The sequence below is a fragment of the Zalophus californianus genome, chromosome 14 (assembly GCF_009762305.2).
Source record: "Zalophus californianus isolate mZalCal1 chromosome 14, mZalCal1.pri.v2, whole genome shotgun sequence".
NCBI classification, from domain to species: domain Eukaryota; kingdom Metazoa; phylum Chordata; class Mammalia; order Carnivora; family Otariidae; genus Zalophus; species Zalophus californianus.
The window spans coordinates 30926391-30949976 of NC_045608.1; the positions used below are offsets into that span (position 1 = coordinate 30926391).

A 23586-nucleotide genomic window follows, 5' to 3' on the forward strand; every position below is an offset into this window, starting at 1 on the left:
CTTTCAAAGACATTAAAATATTCTTAAGCAGTTCTGTTTCTCAGCTAACTGTTGTTCTGATCTTTAGTATTATTGTAACTATTCAAAACAAACTGTTATCAGTAAAATTTAAAGTCTTATAATCTTGCCATTGGCAACAAGATGGATGGAGCTAGAGAGTATAATGCTAGACAAAATAAGTCAGAGAAAGACAAATACCATATGACTTCATTCATATGCGGAATTTAAGAAACAAAACAAAGCAAAGGGGAAAAAATAGGCAAACCAAGAAACAAGAATAAATCTTTAATGAAGAGAAACATTGCATCAGTCCATAAAATACTCAGTATTTCGATTAGGCCCATAAAACATGAGACCCTTCTTCAGAAGTCAGACTTTGGGAACACTGGGTTTGCTTGGCAGTGAACCAGTGATTTCAGAAGTAAAAGTTATCTCAAATGTTTAAGATTAGGAAAAGGTCTCTCTCTCTCTTTCTCTTTTTTAATCTCTGTGAACTTCTCTTCAGTTTGGAGTTGAAAAACTCCAATCTGGAGTTGGAAAAAAGTTAAATAGTTAAACCAAACTTTTTTCACACACTTGTAGCTTCCCTAGTTGTTCATTGCTTATTTCCTGGACGTTCTTATGTACTAATTGTAGAGAAAGTTTGCTGTCTTTTGGATAGTATCCTTCCCTCCACTTTAAAATTTTTTCAAGTTTCCTTAGTTTCAGAATATATATTCCCTTACTTTGAGGATCTTTTTCACTACAGAGATGAATTTTATGAACATACTTTTTTGTGGTCTTTATTATTATTATAGCAGTATAGTTTGTGGCTTGGGAGAGTTTTTTTCTGTCTCAGTTTATCTGGTAGGTTATAGCCATCAGAGTTTCCATGTAGCTTCATCCAGCACTCCATGCAAACCCAAGACATTCTCTGCCCCTTCTTCAGATAGGATGTTGGAAATGTCTCTGTATTTTTCAGGTATTCAGGATCAGAAAAGCCTATCCGTTTGGAGGGGTCAGTTTCCACGGAAATGGTCTAAGCGTTCCTATAATTTCTGTGGTGCTGTACTTTTTTTTTATTATAAAGATAATTAATGAGTATATGGATTTGTTTATTTTACATAGGTAGTTTTCTCTGCATGGAACTTTGCTATCCAATACTGTAGCCATTAACCATACATGTAATTGAGTACTTGAAATTAGGCTATTCTGAATCAAGATCTGTTTGAAGTATAAAATACACACCAGATTTTGAAGATTAAATACAGGGAGATAAAGTATAAAATATCTCAATAATTTTTAAAGTATTGTATGTTCAAATGACAATATTTTTTATATTGAGTTAAATAAAAGATATTGTTAAAATTCATCTTTTTTTTTTTTTAAACACAACTACTAGACATTTGAAAATTGCATATGTGGCTCCCATTATATTTCACCGGACAGTACTATTCTAGAACCTTAGCTTAAAATAAAAATCTAAGAGAAGTTCTCTGAAATCCTAAATCATAAGATCTAAAGTTAATGTAGAAACCTCAAACTGCATGAATATAACTGACCTATACAAGTATCTCTTTTGACATACAAAGATAGGGTAGCCAATTTATAAAAAGACTCTTCTTTCTCTCCATATGTCTACCTCCTCCTCTTTACCTAGGAATTTTGGGAAAAATTACTATTTGTAAAGAAGAAAGAAGGAAGCTTCTTTCTGGTGTGAGCACTGTGGCCAGGGGTGTGGGAGGGTGATATCACGCTTCCTGAACCTGTGTATCTTCAGAGAACCGTCTGGTCAGCAGCACCCGAGCCGTATTTCTTTGTTTCTGGTACTTTTTGCTCAAGGGGACATTCTGTCTTCACCTTCAGTCTTAATTTGGATTTATATTATGTGAGTGGTATTTTCATTATTGGATAGTTTATTTTTCTGTGAAGATTTCTGACATATAGAGATATAAAATGATTTAGAACCTGTCAGGATAAAGGAGAGCTGTTAATACATCTAAAGCGATTGTTTCTGAAATCGGTAAATACACGTATGTTTATAATCATACAGCATGTATTTAGTTTTGGAAATTTCCAATGATCTTGACCTACCTAGATAAATACAGATAATTTCTAGTTGTCTCTGAGAATATATCATTTACCTCACATCTTTCTTGGCACAAGGTTGGGCATAAAAAGATGTTATAGTTACTGGTATTATCACTTAACAGCACACTCCCAGTACCCATGATCACAGAAAACCTCACAGTAACATATCTAGATTGGCAATTCAGAACTGATGTTGTAAGATCTCTACCTGGTAATTTGACACTACTAATAAAGTAATTACAGTGGGTTTCAAGTTTAATGACATCACTTTTAAGTGCTCCTTCAAGGGACTTTCTTCAGTGAGAAATGGGTGAGGTTGCAGGTGGTGTGCAGGGAGTGGCTCGTAGCAGCGTGTGATATGCGGACTGTGGTTCAGCATGTGTGTAGATTTAGAAAGATAAACTCTCGGTCCAGATGGCTGTACTCCAGGCCTCCAGATGAGAGCTTGAATGAAGTTGTAGCTGAGTGTGGTATTGATTCCTTCGCTTCCCCAGTCAGCAGTGACAAGCCAAGGCAGGTGACTTTGCCTGTTTACTTGTGGGTTACAGGGAAGGCAAAGTTGAGTGAGTTTGCTGCCCAGAGATGTGGCAAAATGACACTGCCTTTTTTTTTTTTTTAAGTCACTAGCGTTAAATATCTCCTTTTCTCCACTCCCTTACCCCTTTTGTGCTGAGTCCTTTTCTTGTTGACAGATTCTGAATTTGTTGCATATTCTGGGAAGTGGTCCAGTAAGATGTGATTTTTGTCATTGTCTTTTGTTTATTGACATTGTTGAGTTTTGTCCAAGTATAAGGCCAAGTTGTTATAACTAGGTCCCCAGGGAAGAATCAAAATTTAAAAAAAAAATCAAACAACCTAAATTCTGGAGACAATTTAACAGTTTTTATTGGGTACTTTCTTTAAACTATCTGGTATCTGAAATTGATGAGCTTTTCAGAGGTAGAAATAATCATGAAGGATTATAGCATTAAAATTTTGGCCCTTTTGTTAATTAGCTGCATAGCCTGGTCAAGTTGCTTCTGTTCTGTAGAGGGGGGTGATGATAGTAACAGTAGTAGCACCTACCTCCTGAGGTTCTTCTGAGGATTTAAGAGCTGGTGCAGCTGAAGCATTAAGTCAGTGTGGGTATAGTAAGTACTTGAGAAGTTTCCCCATGTACATCTTCAATGTACAAAACGTTGTCTGGACTGAGTAACAAACATGTTGAATGGGAAGAAGGAAAACTGACGTAGTCCTCTAAAGTGAAAACATCTTACTCTTATATTCCATTATAGCATTTTCTCAAGTATTGGCAAAATACTCTTTCTGGATATGGTTTGCATCCTCTTAGGTCCTTGCTCAGGAGAAGTGGGTTCCATCCAATTGTTTCTTAAAATAAGTTCAGAGACTTCTTTCCTTGAGGTCCACTTCCTTTCTGGCTTCATCTCTGAGTCAAGCTCTACATGTTCATCATCTAGTCAGATTGATCAAACTGTCCTACTCACTGTCCTCCAAATGTAGCAAATTACAGAATTTTGCATTCTCTAAAATTTTTGTGAATCAACTACTATTAAAAAAAGATACATTAATTATGCCTCTTAGTAAAATAGCTATATATGGGAAAGGAGGAGTGTGGTAAAATGCCTTTTTCTTTTTTAATTCCTCTGTTGTAGGATAATGAAATAAGTTAGAAACTAATTTATCAGCGTATCAATGAATTTTCCAAAGATTTTTTTTTTAATAATATACAAGCATTGTTTTTAACAATGCCATTTTGTACCAAAGCAGCTCCAGGGAAAGAATGTTTCATTAAGTTCCAGACAAGTGTAAATTGCAGGGTTACATTTGTGTTCAAAATCATTACAATCCTCAGGCAATAAGTTATAGAGTCTCTTATTCATTAGGTTCTAGACTCCTTGCTTCTGTGGTAAGATCTTCAAAGAGGGCAACCCCTGTCTGTACCAGGTCACTTTGCACCAGTGTGGATAATCAAAACCATTGGCTCTCACTGCCACCTTTACCTACTCTTGTTATTGGCTGGGAGATGGATGGTTGTGTTTGCAGCCCTTGAAGAACTTGAGCTAGAGGTCCCTCATGCTGAGGTTATACATGCCTTCTCCCTCTCTGGCTAGTACTTTGTCACTGCCTTCATCTTCCAGGGGCTCAGATACACTTTGCACCTCTTCCTCTCTCCCTAGGGATGGTGGCAGTGAGGGCAACGGAATCTAACATTTGCCAGATATGATGCTAGGCTTGTTATGTCATTAATCACAATAGGCTCTCAAGGTAGGTGATGACAGCCTGTTTCCTAGAGGAAGGAAATGGAATTTCTCTTTGTCTTGGTCTAAATCCTGCCTCCTGAAGTCTAGGCATGCTAGCAGAGTTTTTTCTAACCTGGTGGTGGGCTAGCTTACCTGGAGCTGCTAGCATAGCTGGTAGGAAAAAAACAAAGTAAGGTCCTCTGGCATCAGAGAGACCTGCCTGGAGATCTCACTGTTGTTCCTCTCTGTTAGACCAGACTGGTCTAACAGAGAGGAACAACAGAACACATTCAAGTGCCGTCTTGGTCACTGTGGGTTAGGAGTCCAGCAGAATCTGGCTCTGGCTAAAATCTCATTTACTATGACTAATATTTTGGTGAGGTCCTAGTATACTTTGTCTCAATAGGTTAAATTCCACTTTAATTTCATTAAGATTATTATATTCAACTGCCTAGAGATGTATATACATATTAAATACTTTGTTTTTAAATTTTAAGCTTAAAAGAGGCACATCTAGAAGAGGTTTCTGTAAAATACCTTTTTCATTCTTCCAATTAGCATCACAGGGTTCTCTTAAAGTTGAATATATAATTTCAATTTGTATATCCTTTTTACTTAAAGAAAAGTAAAATTTTAGTGTTGGCATTTGTTTTTCACTTCTCTTCCCTACTTAGAAACGGTGGAAAGAACTTTCTAAGGAAGACTTATGCCCTGCTTTTGATCATTCACCAACCAAAATAATGACTGAAAAATACAATGGTAATAGGATAGGCCTAGAAGAAGAAAAACTGACAGGTGACAGATATACAGGACTATCCTCTAAAATGCAGGATACTACGGAAGAGAACAGCGAAAGGTAAGCTTATGGCAATTACATGCTTGAAAAGATGAGACTTTTTTATTTTAATAAGTTCAGTGGATATGAACTCATATAGGCCCTTTGTTCATTGAATTAATGTAGCTCCTCATTTATTATCTAAAGGTATTGAAGTATTATATGATGACATCATTGATCTCAAAGAGCTTTCAGCTCTATTAAGAAGCCAGTACTTATAGACAGAAACCAGTTGGAAAATGGTTTAACGCAATTCTAATTTGAGTGGTAAAGTTAATATAATTAGATGCTAAAACATATAGTATGATACAGAAAATAAGTGGTATGAATACTTGCCATTTGTACAAGTATTAGTGTTCATGCTATAGTAATATAATGGATAATGTGCCTTTAATGAAATTGTAAAATATTTAAATGAATATTTAAATTTAATTACATTATTGGAAGGGAAGAAGTCTTTTTCAAAAAAAAAAAAGATTACACAAAATACCTTTTATACTTTTCGACTTTTGAATCTATATGAAAGTATAAACGTTTTAAGTTTTTAAATTAAAACATTTACATTTCTAAGGCTCTAGTTATCTCCCACCCGTTAGGAAGCTGGTATCCTGAGGTGTGAGTGAATGAGCGTGTTCACATCCCCTCTTCACATCTCAGTGATGTTTTCTTTCTTTTTGTCAAAATACGCTTTTTATTTAAATGGCACATTTTATGTTTTAGTCCTATTTGTTACATTGGGATGTTAGGGGAACCAAGAAAATCGTTGAGGTCTCCTATATATTATAGTAACTTCACTTCTGTATTTCCCCAATATAAAAATTGCCTGGGTGGCTCAGTCGGTTGAGCGTTTGCCTTTGGCTCAGGTCGTGATCCTGGGGTCCTGGGATCAAGCCCTGCATCGGGCTCCTTGCTGAGCGGGGAGCCTGCTTCTACCCCTGCTTGTGTGCTCTCTCTCTCTCTTTCACTCTCACTCTCTGACAAATAAATAAATAAAATCTTTAAAAAAAAATTACTTGAAATCTTATGAAAGGTAACATTGGAATAAATACATAGTCTATGTGTTATAATATATTTGTACTGAAAAGTTTATTATGACTTAGCAGTGTTACTCCTTATTTATGGCTCTAGTGGTTTGAGACTACAAGTTAAAGCATTAATTTGCTTATTCCTTCTTCCACCTTAAATATAATACTTTGAAATGAAGAAATCATGTTTTAAATTACCTTGTATTTTTCAGTAATAAGATTCTCAGATACCTAATGTTCTTGTAGTTTTGGCTACTATTCAGAGGTGTTGAGTTTTATTCTTTAAGGACACAGACCCAACAAGGCGCAAACCACTCATTGTCCAAATTTCAGTTTGAAGGAAATGAGCAAAACCGCTCAAGTTACAGAGTGATTGCAGAAGTTGTTTTATTGCCCCCCCCCCCCCGAGCCCGACCCAAGGAGAGAGGAGACCAGATCCTGCTTGAAAGCAGAGGCAAAGCCCCAGTAGGAAAGTAAGGATTGTAAGCAGAGAGAACTAATGGAGGGAGCAGGTTGTAGAAAAGTAAAAGAGCATAAAATAAAGATTGCTGTGTGAAAAAGTGTATTGTTCAGTCCTAATTTTAATACTGATCAATACCTTTGCATTAGGGAGGCTAATAAAATAAAATTTTATTGAAAGAATTTCAGCTTAAAGGGAGTAGGGCACAATATTTTCTTTCATTATTAAATATCCTTCAAGTCAGTTTTTTCGTATTGGTCACATTCTCAGTCATGAAATCAATTTAGTAAGTTATAAAAAAAAAAGCATTTTTAAAATAATAGAATACAATAAAATAGAAATTAGAGTTTAGAGAAAAAATAGATCAGAGTACACAGATAAAAATTATTTTAACATATATATACATAATATATAAATTCTATGTATTGACATATACTTTGTGTACATGTACAAATATGTCTGTGTGTGCAGTTACTTTGTTGTGATGGTAAGACATTTCTTGCTGTCAAGGTTTACCATCAAAGTTTAAAAGCCAATGTTCTCAATTGTAGTGCAATTCTTAAACCCAAATCACTGAGTGGAGAACAGTTTGGATAAATAAGTCAGGTTATTTGGATCCTCCTCCTGTGTGTTTGCATAGTATGAGGTATGCCAGTTGAAACATGTATCAGCTGTAGCCTGCTGTGTGTGCCATGGGGAGGACTTCCATATGGTCTTCCATAGGCAAGGGTCCATAGGAGTCCTTCCCTGCCTATTTGTGGCTTTTGATTACATGGATGTAATTTCCTTAGGCCCAACTAGGTTAAAAAAGATTTTATTGTATAACAAATTGAGAATAGTTTTTACTTTGGAATTGCATTCTTAAACTAAGTAATTACATCTCTTGGTACTTGTTTTCTTTCCATTCCTGAAAACATCTGTATAGTACATTTTTGGAAAGCAAGCGCCTCTATTCCCTTAATGATTTTATTTATTTTTTACTTTTTTTCCATTAACAATTTTAAATGGGGAAAATTGTGTTCTCAGTTCTCATAACCAGTTTCTCTAAATATAAAAATCCACTTTAAAAAATCCTCTTAAACTGCTATGTAATATTTAAAGCACTAATTACATAATCACATAACACTCGGTATACTCATATTGGGTTTACATGATAAATATCAACACTGAATAAAAATTTTAATTATCTTCTATATTGCAGTGAAAATTTTAAATGAATCTGTTAAAGATGCCATCTAAATTAGAACCTGATTGTTTGATGGCTTTAGGCTCCTGACAGAAGCAAATACAAGGACCCGTGGAAGGCTGGGCCCTTGGATGGGAGCTCTGTATTCTTTTACATATTTTATATATGCTTTGCCTGCACTTGAATACAACTTAAATTTTTTTCACTGATGGGTACACATGTATTTGTTAATAGTGATTTTTAAATTCAAAAAGTGATTTCTGAGTAATAATTTTTGCAAGTCATTATAGTGAATATTCAGAGAATTCAGACAGTCAAAGATACTTGGGTATGTGATAAAGTGAAGAAGACATTGGAAATCATAGGGCACACAGAGATAGGCAAAACAAAGTCCCTGAGTTGCGAATATATTTAGGGGGTAAAATAACCCAAATTAGCAACATAAATTATTTACTGTAAATTAAATGCTGTAAGATAAGAACAGAGGGGCCCTAGGGGTTGAGTAGAGGGAGAAATTGAAGAACAATTGAAATGAGAGAACCAGAGAGCTTTCTAGTTTAGAGGGGAACAAATTTGGAAAATAGCAAAAAACCATTTGGGCAAGAACAAAGTTGTGCACAGTAGGCGAACACTGGATAGTTTTTGTGTGAACATGTGCTTTCAGTTCTCTTGAGTATATACCTAGGAGTGCAGTTGCTGGGACGTAAGGGAACCCTACATTCCACATTTTGAGGACCTGCCAGTTTAACATAGTGGCTGCATCGTTGTATATTCCCACCAGCAGTGTCTGAGGTTCCAGTAGTCCAAAGAAGTTGAACATTGATAAAATTACCTAATATATAGTCTATTCAAATTTCTTTGGTTGTATAAAAAAATCTACCTTGTAGCTTTTTTAAAAAATAACTTTGAGATACAATTTATGTACTATAAGGTTCACACATTTAAAGCATACACTTCAGTGAATTTAGTATATTTACAGAGTTGTGAAGCCATCACCATAATCTAATTTCAGAATATTTTCATGATCTCAGTCTCTTTAGCTATTTAAAGAAATAATCCAAGGTCTACTCAAGGATCATACGTCGTATTTAGTTGATGTGATTCTTTAGTCTCTGTTAATCTGAAATTGTTCACCACTTTCTTCTTTTTCCTTGCCTTGACCTTGACATTTTTGCAGCTGCTATACCAGTTGCCTTTCCTCTGATGGTTTCTCATTACTAGATTCAGGTTAAACATTTTGGCTGGCAGAAAAGTAGGCTCTTAATGTGTAGTATACTGAAAAGGCATTCAAGATTTTTAATCAAGCTACAAAACCAGAGAAGTATACTTCAGAAAAATTGCTAGGGTGATATTGTTTAATTCAGAGGCAAAAGTTAGGTTTTTGCTATAATATAGGCAATAAGTAAAAAGAGTAGATGGGGGGCGGAGCAAGATGGCGGAGGAGTAGGAGACCTAGATTTCGTCTGGTCTCAGGAATTCAGCTGAATAGGGATCAAACCATTCTGAACACCTATGAACTCAACAGGAGATCGAAGAGGAGAGTAGCAACAACTCTCTGAACAGAGAAGCGACCACTTACTGGAAGTCTCCTCTGGACAAAATGACAAGACGAAAAAAATCACCTCAGCAAAAAGAACAAGAGGTAGTACCGTCAGCCAGGGACCTACTCAGTATGGACATTAGTACTATGTCGGACCTAGAGTTCAGAATCATGACTTTAAAGATACTAGCTGGGCTTGAAAACAGTGTGGAAGTTATTAGAGAAACCCTTTCTGAAGAAATAAAAGAACTAAAATAAAACCAAGTCGAAATCAAAAAGGGTATTGATGAGGTGCAATCAAAAATGGGGGCACTCACTGCTAGGATAAATGAGGCAGAAGAGAGAATCGGCGATATAGAAGACCAAATGATGGAAAATAAAGAGGCTGAGAAAAAGAGAAACAACTACAGGATCATGAGGGCAGAATTCGAGAGATAAGCAATATGATAAGACAAAACAACATTAGAATAATTGGGATCCCAGAAGAAGAAGAAAGAGAGGGGCAGAAGGTATATTGGAGCAAATAATAGCAGAGAACTTCCCTAATGTGAGGAAGGAAACAGGCATCAAAATCCAGGAGGCACAGAGAACCCCTCTCAAAATCAATAATAATAGGTCAACACCCTGACATCTAATAGTAAAACTTACGAGTCTCAGAGACAAAGAGAAAATCCTGAAAGCAGCTCAGGAGAAGAGATATGTAACCTACATTGGTAGAAACATTAGATGGGCAACAGACCTGTCCACAGAGACCTGGCAGGCCAGAAAGGACTGGCAAGATATCTTCAGAGCACTAAACGAGAAAAATATGCAGCCAAGAATACTATATCCAGCTAGGCTGTCATTGAACATAGAAGGAGAGATAAAAATCTTCCAGGACAAACAAAAACTAAAGGAATTCACAAACACGAAACCAACCCTCCAAGAAATATTGAAAGGGGTCCTCTAAGCAAAGAGAGAGCCTAAAAGCAGCATAGATCAGAAAGGAACACAGACAATATACAGTAACAGTCACCTACAGGTAATACAATGGCACTAAATTCATACCTTTCAATAGTTACCCTGAATGTAAATGGGCTAAATGCCCCAATCAAAAGGCACTGGCTATCAGATTGGATTAAAAAACAAGACCCATCTATATGCTGTCTGCAAGAGACTCATTTTAGACCCAAAGACACCCCCACATTGAAAGTGGGGGTGGAAAACCATTTACCATGCTAACGGACACCAAAAGAAAGCTGGGGTGGCAATCCTTACATCAGACAAATTCGATTTTAAACCCAAGACTGTAATAAGAGATGAGGAAGGACACTATATCCTACTTAAAGGGTCTATCCAACAAGAAGATCTAACAATTGTAAATATCTATGCCCCGAACATGGGAGCAGCCAATTATATAAGGCAATTAATAACAAAAGCGAAGAAACACATTGACAACAATACAATAATAGTGAGGGACTTTAACACCCCCCTGACTGAAATGGACAGATCATCTAAGCAAAAGATCAACAAGGAAATAAAGACTTTAAATGACACACTGGACCAAATGGACTTCACAGACATATTCAGAACATTCCATCCCAAAGCAACGGAATACACATTCTTCTCTAGTGCCCATGGAACATTCTCCAGAATTGATCACATCCTAGGTCACAAATCAGGTCTCAACCGGTACCAAAAGATTGGGATCATTCCCTGCATATTTTCAGACCACAATGCTTTGAAACTAGAACTCAATCACAAGAGGAAAGTCGGAAAGAACTCAAATACATGGAGGCTAAAGAGCATCCTACTAAAGAATGAATGGGTCAACCAGGAAATTAAAGAAGAATTAAAAAAATTCATGGAAACCAATGAAAATGAAAACAACTGTCCAAAATCTTTGGGATACAGCAAAGGTAGTCCTGAGAGGAAAGTATATAGCAATACAAGCCTTTCTCAAGAAACAAGAAAGGTCTCAAATATACAACCTAACCCTACACCTAAAGGAGCTAGAGAAAAAAGAGCAAATAAAGCCTAAACCCAGCAGGAGAAGAGAAATCATAAAGATCAGAGCAGAAATCAATGAAATAGAAACCAAAAGAACAGTAGAACAGATCAACGAAACTAGGAGCTGGTTCTTTGAAAGAATTAACAAGATTGATAAACCCCTGGCCAGACTTATCAAAAGGAAAAGAGAAATGACCCAAATCAACAAAATCATGAGTGAAAGAGGAGAGATCACAACCAACACCAAAGAAATACAAACAACTATAAGAACATATTATGAGCAACTCTATGCCAGCAAATTAGATAACCTGGAAGAAATGGGTGCATTCCTGGAGATGTACCAACTACCAAAATTGAACCAGGAAGAGATAGAAAACCTGAACAGACCTATAGCCACTAAGGAAATTGCAGCAGTCATCAAAAATCTCCCAAGAAACAAAAGCCCAGGGCCAGATGGCTTCCCAGGGGAATTCTATCAGACAGTTAAAGAAGAATTAATACCTATTCTCCTGAAACTTCCAAAAAATAGAAATGGAAGGAAAACTTCCAAACTCATTTTATGAGGCCAGCATTACCTTGATCCCAAAACCAGACAAAGACCCCATCAAAAAGGAGAATTACAGACCAATATCCTTGATGAACATGGATGCAAAAATTTTCACCAAAATACTAGCCAATAGGATCCAACAGTACATTAAAAGGATTATTCACCACGACCAAGTGGGATTTATCCCTGGGCTGCAAGGCTGGTTCAACATCCGCAAATCAGTCAACGTGATACAATACATTAACACAAGAAAGAACAAGAATCATATGATCCTCTCAATAGATGCAGAAAAAGCATTTGACAAAGTACAGCATCCTTTCTTGATGAAAACTCTTCAGAGTATAGGGATAGAGGGTACATACCTCAGTATCATAAAAGCCATCTATGAAAAACCTACAGCGAATATCATTCTCAATGGGGAAAAGCTGAGAGCTTTTCCCCTAAGGTCAGGAACGCGGCAGGGATGTCCACTCTCACCACTGCTATTCAACATAGTATTAGAAGCCTAGCCGCAGCAATCAGACAACAAAAAGAAATCAAAGGCATCCAAATCGGCAAAGAGGAAGTCAAACTCTCACTCTTTGCAGATGATATGATACTGTATGTGGAAAACCCAAAAGACTGCACCCCAAAACTGCTAGAACTCATACAGGAATTCAGTATAGTAGCAGGCTATAAAATCAATGCACAGAAATCAGTGGCATTCCTATACACCAACAACAAGACAGAAGAGAGACAAATCAAGGAGCCGATCCCATTTACAATTGCACCCAAAACCATAAGATACCTAGGAATAAATTTAACCAAAGAGGCAAGGGATCTGTACTCAGAAAACTAAACTATAAAATACTCATGAAAGAAATTGAAGAAGACACAAAGAAATGGAAAATCGTTCCATGCTCATGGATTGGGAGAACAAACATTGTGAAGATGTCAATGGTACCTAGAGCAGTCTACACATTCAATGCAATCCCCATCAAAATACCATCCACCTTTTTCAAAGAAATGGAACAGATCATCCTAAAATTTGTATGGAACCAGAAGAGACCCCGAATAGCCAGAGGAATATTGAAAAGGAAAAGCAAAGCTGGCGGCATCACAATTCCAGACTTCCAGCTCTATTACAAAGCTGTCATCATCAAGACAGTATGGTACTGGCACAAATACAGACACATAGATCAGTGGAACAGAATAGAGAGCCCAGAAATGGACCCTCAACTCTATGGTCAACTCATCTTTGACAAAGCAGGAAAGAATGTCCAATGGAAAAAAGACAGTCTCTTCAACCAATGGTGTTGGGAAAATTGGACAGCCACATGCAGAAGAATGAAACTGGACCATTTCCTTACACCACACACAAAAATAGACTCCACATGGTTGAAAGACCTCAACGTGAGACAGGAGTCCATCAAAATCCTAAAGGAGAACACAGGCAACAACCTCTTCGACCTCAGCCGCAGCAGCTTCTTCCTAGAAACATTGCCAAAGGTAAGGGAAGCAAGGGCAAAAATGAACTATTGGGATTTCATCAAGATAAAAAGCTTTTGCCCAGTAAAAGAAACAGTCCACAAAACCAAAAGACAACCGACAGAATGGGAGAAAATATTTGCAAATGACATATCAGATAAAGGGCTAGTATCCAAAATCTATAAAGAATTTATGAAACTCAACACCCAAAGAACAAAGAATCCAATCAAGAAATGGGCAGAAGACATGAACAGACATTTTTCCAAAGAAGACATCCAAATGGCCAAGAGACACATGAAAAAGTGCTCAACATCGCTCAGCATCAGGGAAATCCAAATCAAAACCTCCATGAGATACCACCTCACACCAGTCAGAATGGCTAAAATTAAGAAGTCAGGAAACGACAGATGTTGGCGGGGATGTGGAGAAAGGGGAACCCTCCTACACTGTTGGTGGGAATGCAAGCTGGTGCAACCCCTCTGGAAAACAGTATGGAGGTTCCTCAAACAGTTGAAAATAGAGCTACCCTACGATCCAGCAATTGCACTACTGGGTATTTACCCCAAAGATACAAACGTAGGGATCCAAAGGGGTACATGCACCCCAGTGTTTATAGCAGCAATGCCCACAATAGCCAAACTGTGGAAAGAGCCAAGATGTCCATCAACAGATGAATGGAAAAAGAAGTGGTATATATACACAATGGAATATTATGCAGCCATCAAAAGGAATGAGATCTTGCCATTTGCAACGACGTGGATGAAACTGGAGGGTGTTATGCTGAGTGAAATAAGTCAATCAGAGAAAGACATGTATCATAAGACCTCACTGATATGAGGAATTCTTAATGTCAGGAAACAAACTGAGGGTTGCTGGAGTGGTGGGGGGGTGGGAGGGATGGGGTGGCTGGGTGATAGACATTGGGGAGGGTAGGTGCTATGGTGAGCACTGTGAATTGTGCAAGAGTGTTGAATCACAGATCTGTACTTCTGAAACAAATAATGCAACATATGTTAAGAAAAAGAAGATAGCAGGAGGGGAAGAATGAAGGGGAGTAAGTCAGAGGGGGAGACGAACCATGAGAGACGATGGACTCTGAAAAACAAACTGAGGGTTCTAGAGGAGAGGAGGGTAGGGGGATGGGTTAGCCTGGTGATGGGTATTAAAGAGGGCACGTTCTGCATGGAGCACTGGGTGATATGCACAAACAATGAATCGTGGAACACTACATCAAAAACTAATGATGTAATATATGGTGATTAACATAACAATAAGAAAATTAAAAAGAGTAGATGGATTTTGTGGACATTTTTTTAAAGGGAAGAAATAGTAGTGTACATGTCATCATTGGCCATTCTTCTTTACAGTGTCCTAGGACCATGCGTCTTGGGAGTCACAGTGTTCAATACAGAACAAACATTCTGTATTGAATAGGAAAATGGAAGCTAGAAATAAGTGTGGACAAATAGAGCAATAGGCATCCCATGACAGAATCTTTACGGAAGTTTTAAGTAGATAGCTTTTACCAGTGGTCTTTGTGAAAAATCATGTGTAAACACGAAAGGGGCTCAGATGTCAGGGTCTCGTGTCTCCCACCTCTTCCAGCTGGTTAGCAAGAAAGAAAGCTGACAGCCACCAGCTCTCATTTCAACAAAGAAAGCACCATGCTTATTTTCAGGTCCTGCTAAAAGTATTTATTAATAGAATATTGTACCAGAAATTGTTGCTGAATTATCAGAGTACATCTCTAGACCACTAAGAATATTGAAAAAACCCCCTCTTTTTTTTATTCCAGTGTTTTAATGAGTTTAAAAATACGGGGCTTGGGGAGTGGGTATTTGGGCTTTGGTCCTCTGTATTAGAGTAATAAGTCCTGCCATGCAGTTTTTTTTATTTGTTTTTATTTTTTCCTAGTGTTCTACGGAAACGAATTCGAGAGGACAGAAAGGCTAACACGGCTCAGAAGGTGCAGCAGATGAAACAGAGGCTAAATGAGACTGAACGAAAAAGGAAAAGGTGGTTATATTGGCAACCTATTCTCACTAAGATGGGGTTTGTGTCATTCATTCTGGTGGGTGCTTTTGTTGGCTGGACACTGTTGTTTCAGCAGAATGTCCTATAAATAAACAGTTCTGCCCAGCGAGCTGCTGGTCTAGTAGCTGACAGTGTTGCGTTAGTCCCAGGGTTTGTCTGTTAGCAGATTCCTCGCACCCCAGAAACAGTGCGGTAGAATAGACACCAGCCAGATAAGTGATATGTTCAGTCTCCAGCCCAGCATCTCAGGGCACTGTCCCCAAACTGTAAACGGCTATCTGAAATAAAAACTTGAATGCTTGTTGAAAACTGGTACATTTTGCAACTGTATTCATACATGTTAAGCGTACTATTTCACCTGACCAGATTGAGAAATCCTTTACCATAAGGACTGGTTTTTGGAGGCCAACTGGATTTTAACCTGCACTTGATACAAGCAATAAATATTGTGGTTTTATCTACATTATTACTGGAAAGAAAATGACCTTTAAATAATGCGTGTAATGTATAATGTACTGTTGACATGGACATCGACATTTTATATTCTTAGCCATTTCAGGGTAAATATATTTTATAAGTATCTATTTAATCTTACTTTTGTAGTTAAATGTACTTTTTAAAAACTCAATTTGAAAAATCTGTTACCATAAAAAAATAAATTGTGTGTTGATTCAATTGTACTGAATACATTTTCCTAAAGAGAAGTTTGATACGAGCAGTTAGAACTAACTCTGAATAAGCAATTTTTACTATATATTTGCATTTCTTTTATGTTTTACAGTTTTCCCAATTTTAAAAAGAAAAAAATTTTCCCTAAAAATATCTTTGAAGGAAAATTCTCCTTACTGGCATAGTCAGGTAACATTTGGTCAAGACTTTGTGTAAAGAAATTGGTTTCTGTAAAGCCCATGATGAATACTGTTTTAATTTTCATGAAAATTTCAGTGTAATTACCCTAATTTATAATTGGGGTAAATCGTGACTTAGGAAATAAAAATAAGGAGCAGCATTTTATTATCCATGATTTCAGTTTACTAGACTGAAGTTTTGAAGTAAAATTTTTTTCAAGTTCTTTCTACTTCAATAAATAGTATGATGATGTACAAACCTGACCTTGTCCCTTTAACTTCTTAATGGGTATTTTTAAAACATATTGTTTGATGAACTTAACTGCTCATTTGAGTGCAGTTCTTCTTCAGATCCCAACATTCCATTCAGTGTTTGACTTATTTAACTTTAAATAGTTGTTATAAATTTAATTGCTGATAGAATAAAATCACCTTATTTCAGTGGTTTTCAGGCTATGCTCATTGGATTTCTGAGGGGTCTCTGAGAGGTGGTTGGAAGGACTCCAAGCTACCAGTCTTTACTTTCAACCAGACCATCTCTGCTTTATCTACCTTATATACTTCGTGTCATCTCTGTCTGAGGTGTCATTATTTGAAGGGGACAGTTAAAATTTTTAAAAAACAGTTTGAAAACCATTTGCATAGATAGGTATTTTGAATTGATTTGAGTAGCCTTCTTAAATGTGTTAAATTATGCTGAAAGTCTGAAAGCAGGATGTAGGTGGTACTACATATTAAATCAGATTTGCGTAACTTGTGCCTGTGTCCTAATTTAGTATTACTGTGTCCTGTAACCTTTAAATGGAGAGGAGGTAAGAGGGACTTTTTTTTCCCCCTAATGTCTGTCTGCATTAAACCTGTGTTCAGGTACCAGGACCCGTCTTAATTGGTTTCAAACCTTTCTAATTTGCCTTGGTTTATATTTGCTAAAACACAGTATATTACTCTACAAGTCAAATATGGATAGATCATACTAAATTTCCAATTGAAGATAGCCTTGCCTTAAACAAGGGTAAAAGACTTCTTAAAGGAAACAAATGCTGGTTAATGATGCACATTGCCCCTTTGCAGGGTGAATGTGCTTCCCTGGATTCAGGATTTTAGCTTTGCTTTTTGTCTGCTTTCTGTCCTTCAAGTGGTGTTTGTTGTAATATATCTTAACAGTTACATTCAGTAAAGTAAACATTTGTTGATAAACTTCTGCAAGGGTTATTCATCTTTCCTCCTTTCAAACAGATCCTGAAGGATAGTGTGTTAAGTTTTTACCAGTAATAGTATTTTTGGTGGGTTCCATATACTGATTATTAAAAATACATGGCAATGTGCTGTGGTGCCCAGGGTCATCATCCTGAGCCTTTGTTAAATGAGGTGTGCTAGTCAGAGGGAAGGAACAGACAAGGGCTCCTGCCTTCTCAGGTAACAGCCAGAGGACAGAGTTAGCAATCCACAATAGATTCTACATTTTACAAAATTAGTGTATCCTTAGGTCTTCCTAATATTTTCTAAACATAACAGATTTTAAAAGTCAATTGTGTAGTTTGATTTTAATGAGGTAGTATTATTTTTTGAATAGGTTAAGGAAGAAAAGATTTTTTAAAAAGCCAGAGGCTTTATTAAGAAAAGGTATTTATATTAATACATAGTGTATTCGTGTTCATCTCTGTCTCTACTGATAAACTGACAGCAGTCTTGGATTTAATGCCATCTTCTCTGGTTATGGTTGTGTATTTGTCTCCACGTTTAGCTAAGTATTTTATGCTGGGCTATTAGCAGTTTTTATCTATGTTTGCATATATATAACATGTACAAATGTAATTCTCCGTTTTTCAGTTTATCCATATATAAAATAAAAATAATACCTTTTCTTGAATTCTTACAAGTTAAAAAAAAGTAATGTGTAAAAGTGTATAGAGAACTTTAGAACAATATAAAGACCATTCCTCATGTTTAGGGGTATTTTATATATGTGCTCTGTCCTTTTCTTATTCTCTCTTCAAATTAATACTGACTGTATTAATATTTCTACCAAGAAATGAACAAGAGAAAGGAAATAAAGTGGTTTTTTTTTAATAGCTCTGCTTAACAGGTATGTCATAAGAAGAACTGTAACTCTTAATTTTATGTATACTTGTGCTTGTCCCCTTCATTTTAAATAAACTAGAATTGATGGTATGAATCAAAAAAATACGTATTGGTTTGAAAAGTAGTTTATGATACGGAGCAGTCCTCTGCTTTTTATATCAAGTCCTTTGCTTTCAGAGTGGTGGTTGCTACCATTTATTGATCATTTACTATGTGCCAGGCACTGTGCTAATAAGCATTTTCATAGCTTATCCTATTTAATCTTTACAACAAGCTTTCGAGGTAGGTGTTGTTATTATTAAGCCATAATCAGCCTGAGACTGGACATTTCTACATTGTTTTATGCTGCTATCATTGAAAAGTCTCCTGTATGTAATATATTTTAGAATTAGATTATTCTCAAAGAAAGACTTAACCCTCTGCAAGTCATTTCCCTCTTAGAAAAATACATCTGACTAGATTCTGTGTAAATAGACACAGGCCAGAACCTGATTTAGAAATACTGTCATTAACCTTTGTGTACTCTATTTCAACAAGTACCTACATCTCCAAAGTGCCTGCCTGATTATTGTACAGATTTTAAAATCTAGTCTGCCTTAATTTTCACTTTCAGACACAATTTACAGAGGTTTTATTTTAATGTAGTCCATTATAAGCCTAATGCCATTATGTATATCATCCACTTCTTCCTGCGTTCAGGCAGAAGTCTAGGAATCACACGTTCTGTCAACATCGATTTATTTTTTTGTGCAGAGGTGCACATGGGTTTGTTGGGGGGGGGTGGAGAGTAAGGAGCAAGGGTGTGAGTCTCCAAATCTGCTGCACCCCAGGGCAGGGGAAACTGAGGTCAGATTTGGTGCAATGATCCTGGCCTGAAACAAAGTGCGTTTGCTCTGTGTTCTTATTTCTACGTCAGTAGCTAATTAAATCTCTCTTACTTTAAGAAACCTTTAATTTGCCCTTGACTTATTTAGAGGATAGGGGCACAAAATCTTACAAATATAATTTGGAAGGTAATATTCTTCCACATGACAAAACTAAGTTCTCCTGACTTAATATGCAGGTCTTGGTCATTCCCTGAATGGTTTATTCTGGAGTTGACCTGTTTCTTTGATCTTTTTCCCTAGTTCATTTGTTTGGATTTGATTCCATTTTTTTCTTATATTTATTTTCAAAGCAGTATTTATAGGACAATATCACCAACAGCCCCTACAAGAGTGAATGACTATTTTAGAACTTCCAGTTCTCTCTCGTTTCATCAGATATGTTACATATAAGTGATGACATGCCTTCGTGGGAAGAAACTCGGGTTGTGTAAGCTGCACAGCACCTGCCCTGCCCAGCAATCCCCAGTCCAGATACTGCACACTTGAGGCTATATTCCATGTACTCACCATAATATAGCCATTTCATTGTTCATCCAGATTTGACAATGTAATTTAGGAATTTTAAGCTACTCACTTTCTTGGGTAGTCTTTGAAAGAAGACTTCTAGGAAAATGGTATGAGTTTGGCCATCTCATTTTTCCCTTACCCACAGGAATTTTCTCAATATTTACCACATTCAGATTGCTCCAAGAACAGCCAATTCTGCACAAGTCCTTTTCCTCAACACCCTTCAGAGAAATGGTTATCTCCTTTGGCTACTAAATTCTGGAAACTTCTTGGGGAGAATTTTTTTCCTCACTGTCATTTATTCCATCACAGAGCATTGCTAAGTGGAAGCAGTGCATCAGACGAGAAGCTTTTACTTGGGTTGAAAGGCTTTGTCTTTATCGGTGACAACCTGACAATGAAAAAGTTTTAAAGAGCTCTGACCATCTCTGTGAAAGTCCCCTGGGAGAATGAAAAAAGTTCAGTCTTTTGAACTCTTTCTGTTTTGGTTTTATAATGTACAGTAGAATATGGAAATTACAGGATATAGTGGCGACCTTACTTACGGAGTCCAGTACTAATCTAGTTTTTCATTACATAGTGTATTTGGGGAGCTATAAGAAGAATTGCATGGGAATTCTTTTTCTTTATGGAGACCATTTTTTAAAGAAAAGCATCAATTCTTTATTGCTCTAATTTGACATAGATTTTATCAAAAAAACAAGTTATTTTGAGTTTGGTGAATTCAGGAGAGGGAAACTAGGTAAGTTTGTTTTGTCTATAAGGCAATGCCTTGCTCACCTTACAGAAGGTTTTGTGATTCTTTTCAGTAAAAAAAAAAAAAAAAAAAAAATAGTGTGACTATCTGATGGCAAAGAATACTTTGGATGCAGTTTGACTTTCTATTACTTCAGGTATGGAGCCAGCTTGGGAAGATCATTCTCTGTCTGTAAACCTGGACCCGTTCCAGAATAAGGGCAGTGGGCAGTATGTGCAGGCTGCTGAGAAAGCAGCAAGCATGGCTAATTATTCCACTTTAGTTCTTTGAACGTTTTTATTTTGACTTGTTGAACAAATGATTCAAGTGAACATATTTTTTCCTAAAATAAAGCCCATTTGTCTTCAGTCTTGCAAATAAATACATTCTTTAAAAACAGTTAACAGTCCCGGTGATTTTGTGTTATTTTCTTATCCTCCAGAATAATATTTACAAAGAAAAAAGTGAATTTTTAAAAATGCTGTCAGGTTCTTTTAGTTGTTGTTACACACGATAGTTTATCCTTGATAAGTGAATCTCTAACACTGTGCTGGGGTAAACAACAGTTTATGTTGGACACATGCAGTTCTACCAATCAGCTTAAATACATAATCTAAATATAATCTGCTTAACACCTCTTCTAGATATGTTACCCTATTTTAAGATAAGAAAACCGAGTCAGAGAATAAGTAACTTGCCCATGATTGCGCAGCTAGTACATGATAGCTGAAATTCAGACTCCTGTCTGTAGAATTCCAGTAACTCCAGACCTCATGCTGCTTCCATTATGACACATGGATTCTGTTTTGTATGGACTATCTAAATGGAACAAATTAGACAACTACTTTTACCTGTTAAAATCCAAAGTAATGAATGCTCTTTTTATTTTTTAAGTGAAGCAAATCAAAGTTTTTACCTCCAAAAAAATTTGTGAGAACAGTTTGAACTGCCACCAAACCAGAGAAATACTGGAACATCAAAATATTCTCTAAACCAGACCATTATTTCATTCACCTTGATTGATTAGATTGAGTTACTTTGTTTTGATGAGCAGATTTTATGAATGTGTGGGAAATAAATACATATTTTGCCGCAGTCCGAGTCAGTAAGAAGTACCTTTCCTTACTTCCGTCCACTATGGTGCAGGGTTCAGTAGGACCCTGCAGTAAGCACCTGTAGTAGGTTTTGTGACTCACAGACATCTAATGAGAATGTTTTCTTGATGACTTGACATTTCTGTGTCAGTGTGGACAATAAAGGAATAGGGCTATTCAGAACACCAGGTGCTTGGTATTGTTATTCTTCAGTAGGAAGAGTCAGTAGTCAGGAAGAAGCCCAGTTTACAGTATTTTGAGGGTTTTTGGGAAGCCCTAAATATTTTGGGAAAATGTGTGGACGTGGTTTATATTCCTATTTATGTGGAGACACAATAAGGACATGTATTTAGATTTGAGTTTTTTTGTCATAGCGAGGGAAGTCGGGAAGAAAAATACCCTCTCAAAAGTTCAGTTATTTGCAAATATTGTGAAATACCATCAAAAACTGCCCTTAAAATAGCTATTTCATCTGTCTGTTCCTTAAGTTCTCATTAATCTTTACTTTTTGACATTAAAATACAATAAATCTGTCAATTTTATGTCTGTGGGTTTTTTTTATATTGATAATAACTTAAATCATGTCACTTTGGTTCTCTATTGCTATAATCAGTAGTATTATCCTTCAGGACAAAAAAAGCATGCTGCTAACAGTCCGTGATTTAAAGATTTAAGCCAATTTTATGTTCAAACATTACATTCCTAATATTTTTAGCAGTATGATACAGTGGAGGTCCAAATTGGAATTAGACTTTTGCATTGAATTCCAAAGTATTGGTAAGTCTAGCACATACCATATAATCTTGCAAAACTGTTGTGGGTACATTTTTTTTAAACCTGTCTGTCTGTCAGTATCTCACATGGAGGTCATTTCTTAAGTAATACAGGATGACCTGAGAAATTCATAGTTAGTAATTCTTGAAAAAGCCATATGAGTTGTGCTTTAACATGAGTCTACCTCACACCACCAATTGTTTGAAAATTGAGCACATAAGCAGATTTACCAAGATAACTGAAGCATTTAGTGTGGTTGAATGTGACATGTTGGAATGTTTTTTAGTTGCCTTTTTAGTTCATTGTTAGTCCTTTTATGTTTGTGTGTATCTGTGTTCGTCTGTGTGTTTGGTAAATATGAATCGAATAGATGACTTCTTATTTTATGTTTTAGGCCAAGATTGACAGACACCTAAATATTCATGACTTGAGAATATTCTGCAGCTATAAATTTTGAACCATTGATGTGCAAAGCAAGACCTGAAGCCCACTCCGGAAACTAAAGTGAGGCTTGATAAACCTGTAGATTGCCTCACATTTGTCTGTTTACAAAGTAAACTTTACATCCAGGGAACGAAGAGCACCACCAGCAGAAGACTTTGCAGAACTCTCTCATTTGATGTATTGTTAAGTTTTTTAATACGTGTATGAAATGTAGAAAGCTGTAAAAGAAATAAATTAGGAGAGACTACTTTGTATTGTACTGCCATTCCTACTGTATTTTTATACTTTTTGGCAGCATTAAATATTTTTATTAAATAGACTATGTTGGTTTGTGTGCATTATCTTAGGACAGCTCTGCTTCAGATAATGTTTCCTTAAAGGGTTTACGCTCACTTTTTTATAACTTGCAACTGACATTTTTTTTTTAAGATTTTTTTTTATTTATTTAACAAAGACACAGCAAGAGAGGGAACACAAGCAGAGGGAGTGGGAGAGGGAGACGCAGACTTCCGCAGAGCAGGGAGGCTGATGCGGGGCTCGATCCCAGGACCCTGGGATCATGACCTGAGCTGAAGGCAGACGCTTAACGACTGAGCCACCCAGGTGCCCCCGCTATTAACATTTAAATTGAAATTGGTTCAAAACGCTGGTCACTTGCTTTTTAAGATCTTTTTTAGTTACCTCTTAAATAGTCTTCCTTATCAAAATAGGTTAGGTGCAAGCACAAAAGAAAAGTTATAATATTCCTTTTGTTACTTAGAAAAGTATGAATATGGATAATGGTATTAAATTATTTTCAAATAAGTACAGCAGTTCAATGC

The 23586-nt window shown here is 36.5% G+C and overlaps 1 protein-coding gene across 6 annotated transcripts in view; it reads left to right on the forward strand.

The window, feature by feature from the left end:
• The window catches only part of PTPN2 (protein tyrosine phosphatase non-receptor type 2), an 88646-nt gene extending 65562 nt beyond the window's left edge, over positions 1–23084 (forward strand). For 5 of the 6 annotated variants that reach the window (XM_027575338.1, XM_027575342.1, XM_027575339.1 and 2 more), the window contains 2 exons: positions 4985–5166; positions 15274–16500. In XM_027575338.1, coding sequence (XP_027431139.1) covers positions 4985–5166; positions 15274–15481 — 390 coding nt within the window. In that variant the 3' untranslated portion in view covers positions 15482–16500. Of the gene's footprint in view, positions 1–4984; positions 5167–15273; positions 16501–22715 lie in introns of those variants that run through there. The other variant, XM_027575344.1, reaches the window with a different exon arrangement.
• Positions 23085–23586: the final 502 nt, after the last annotated feature.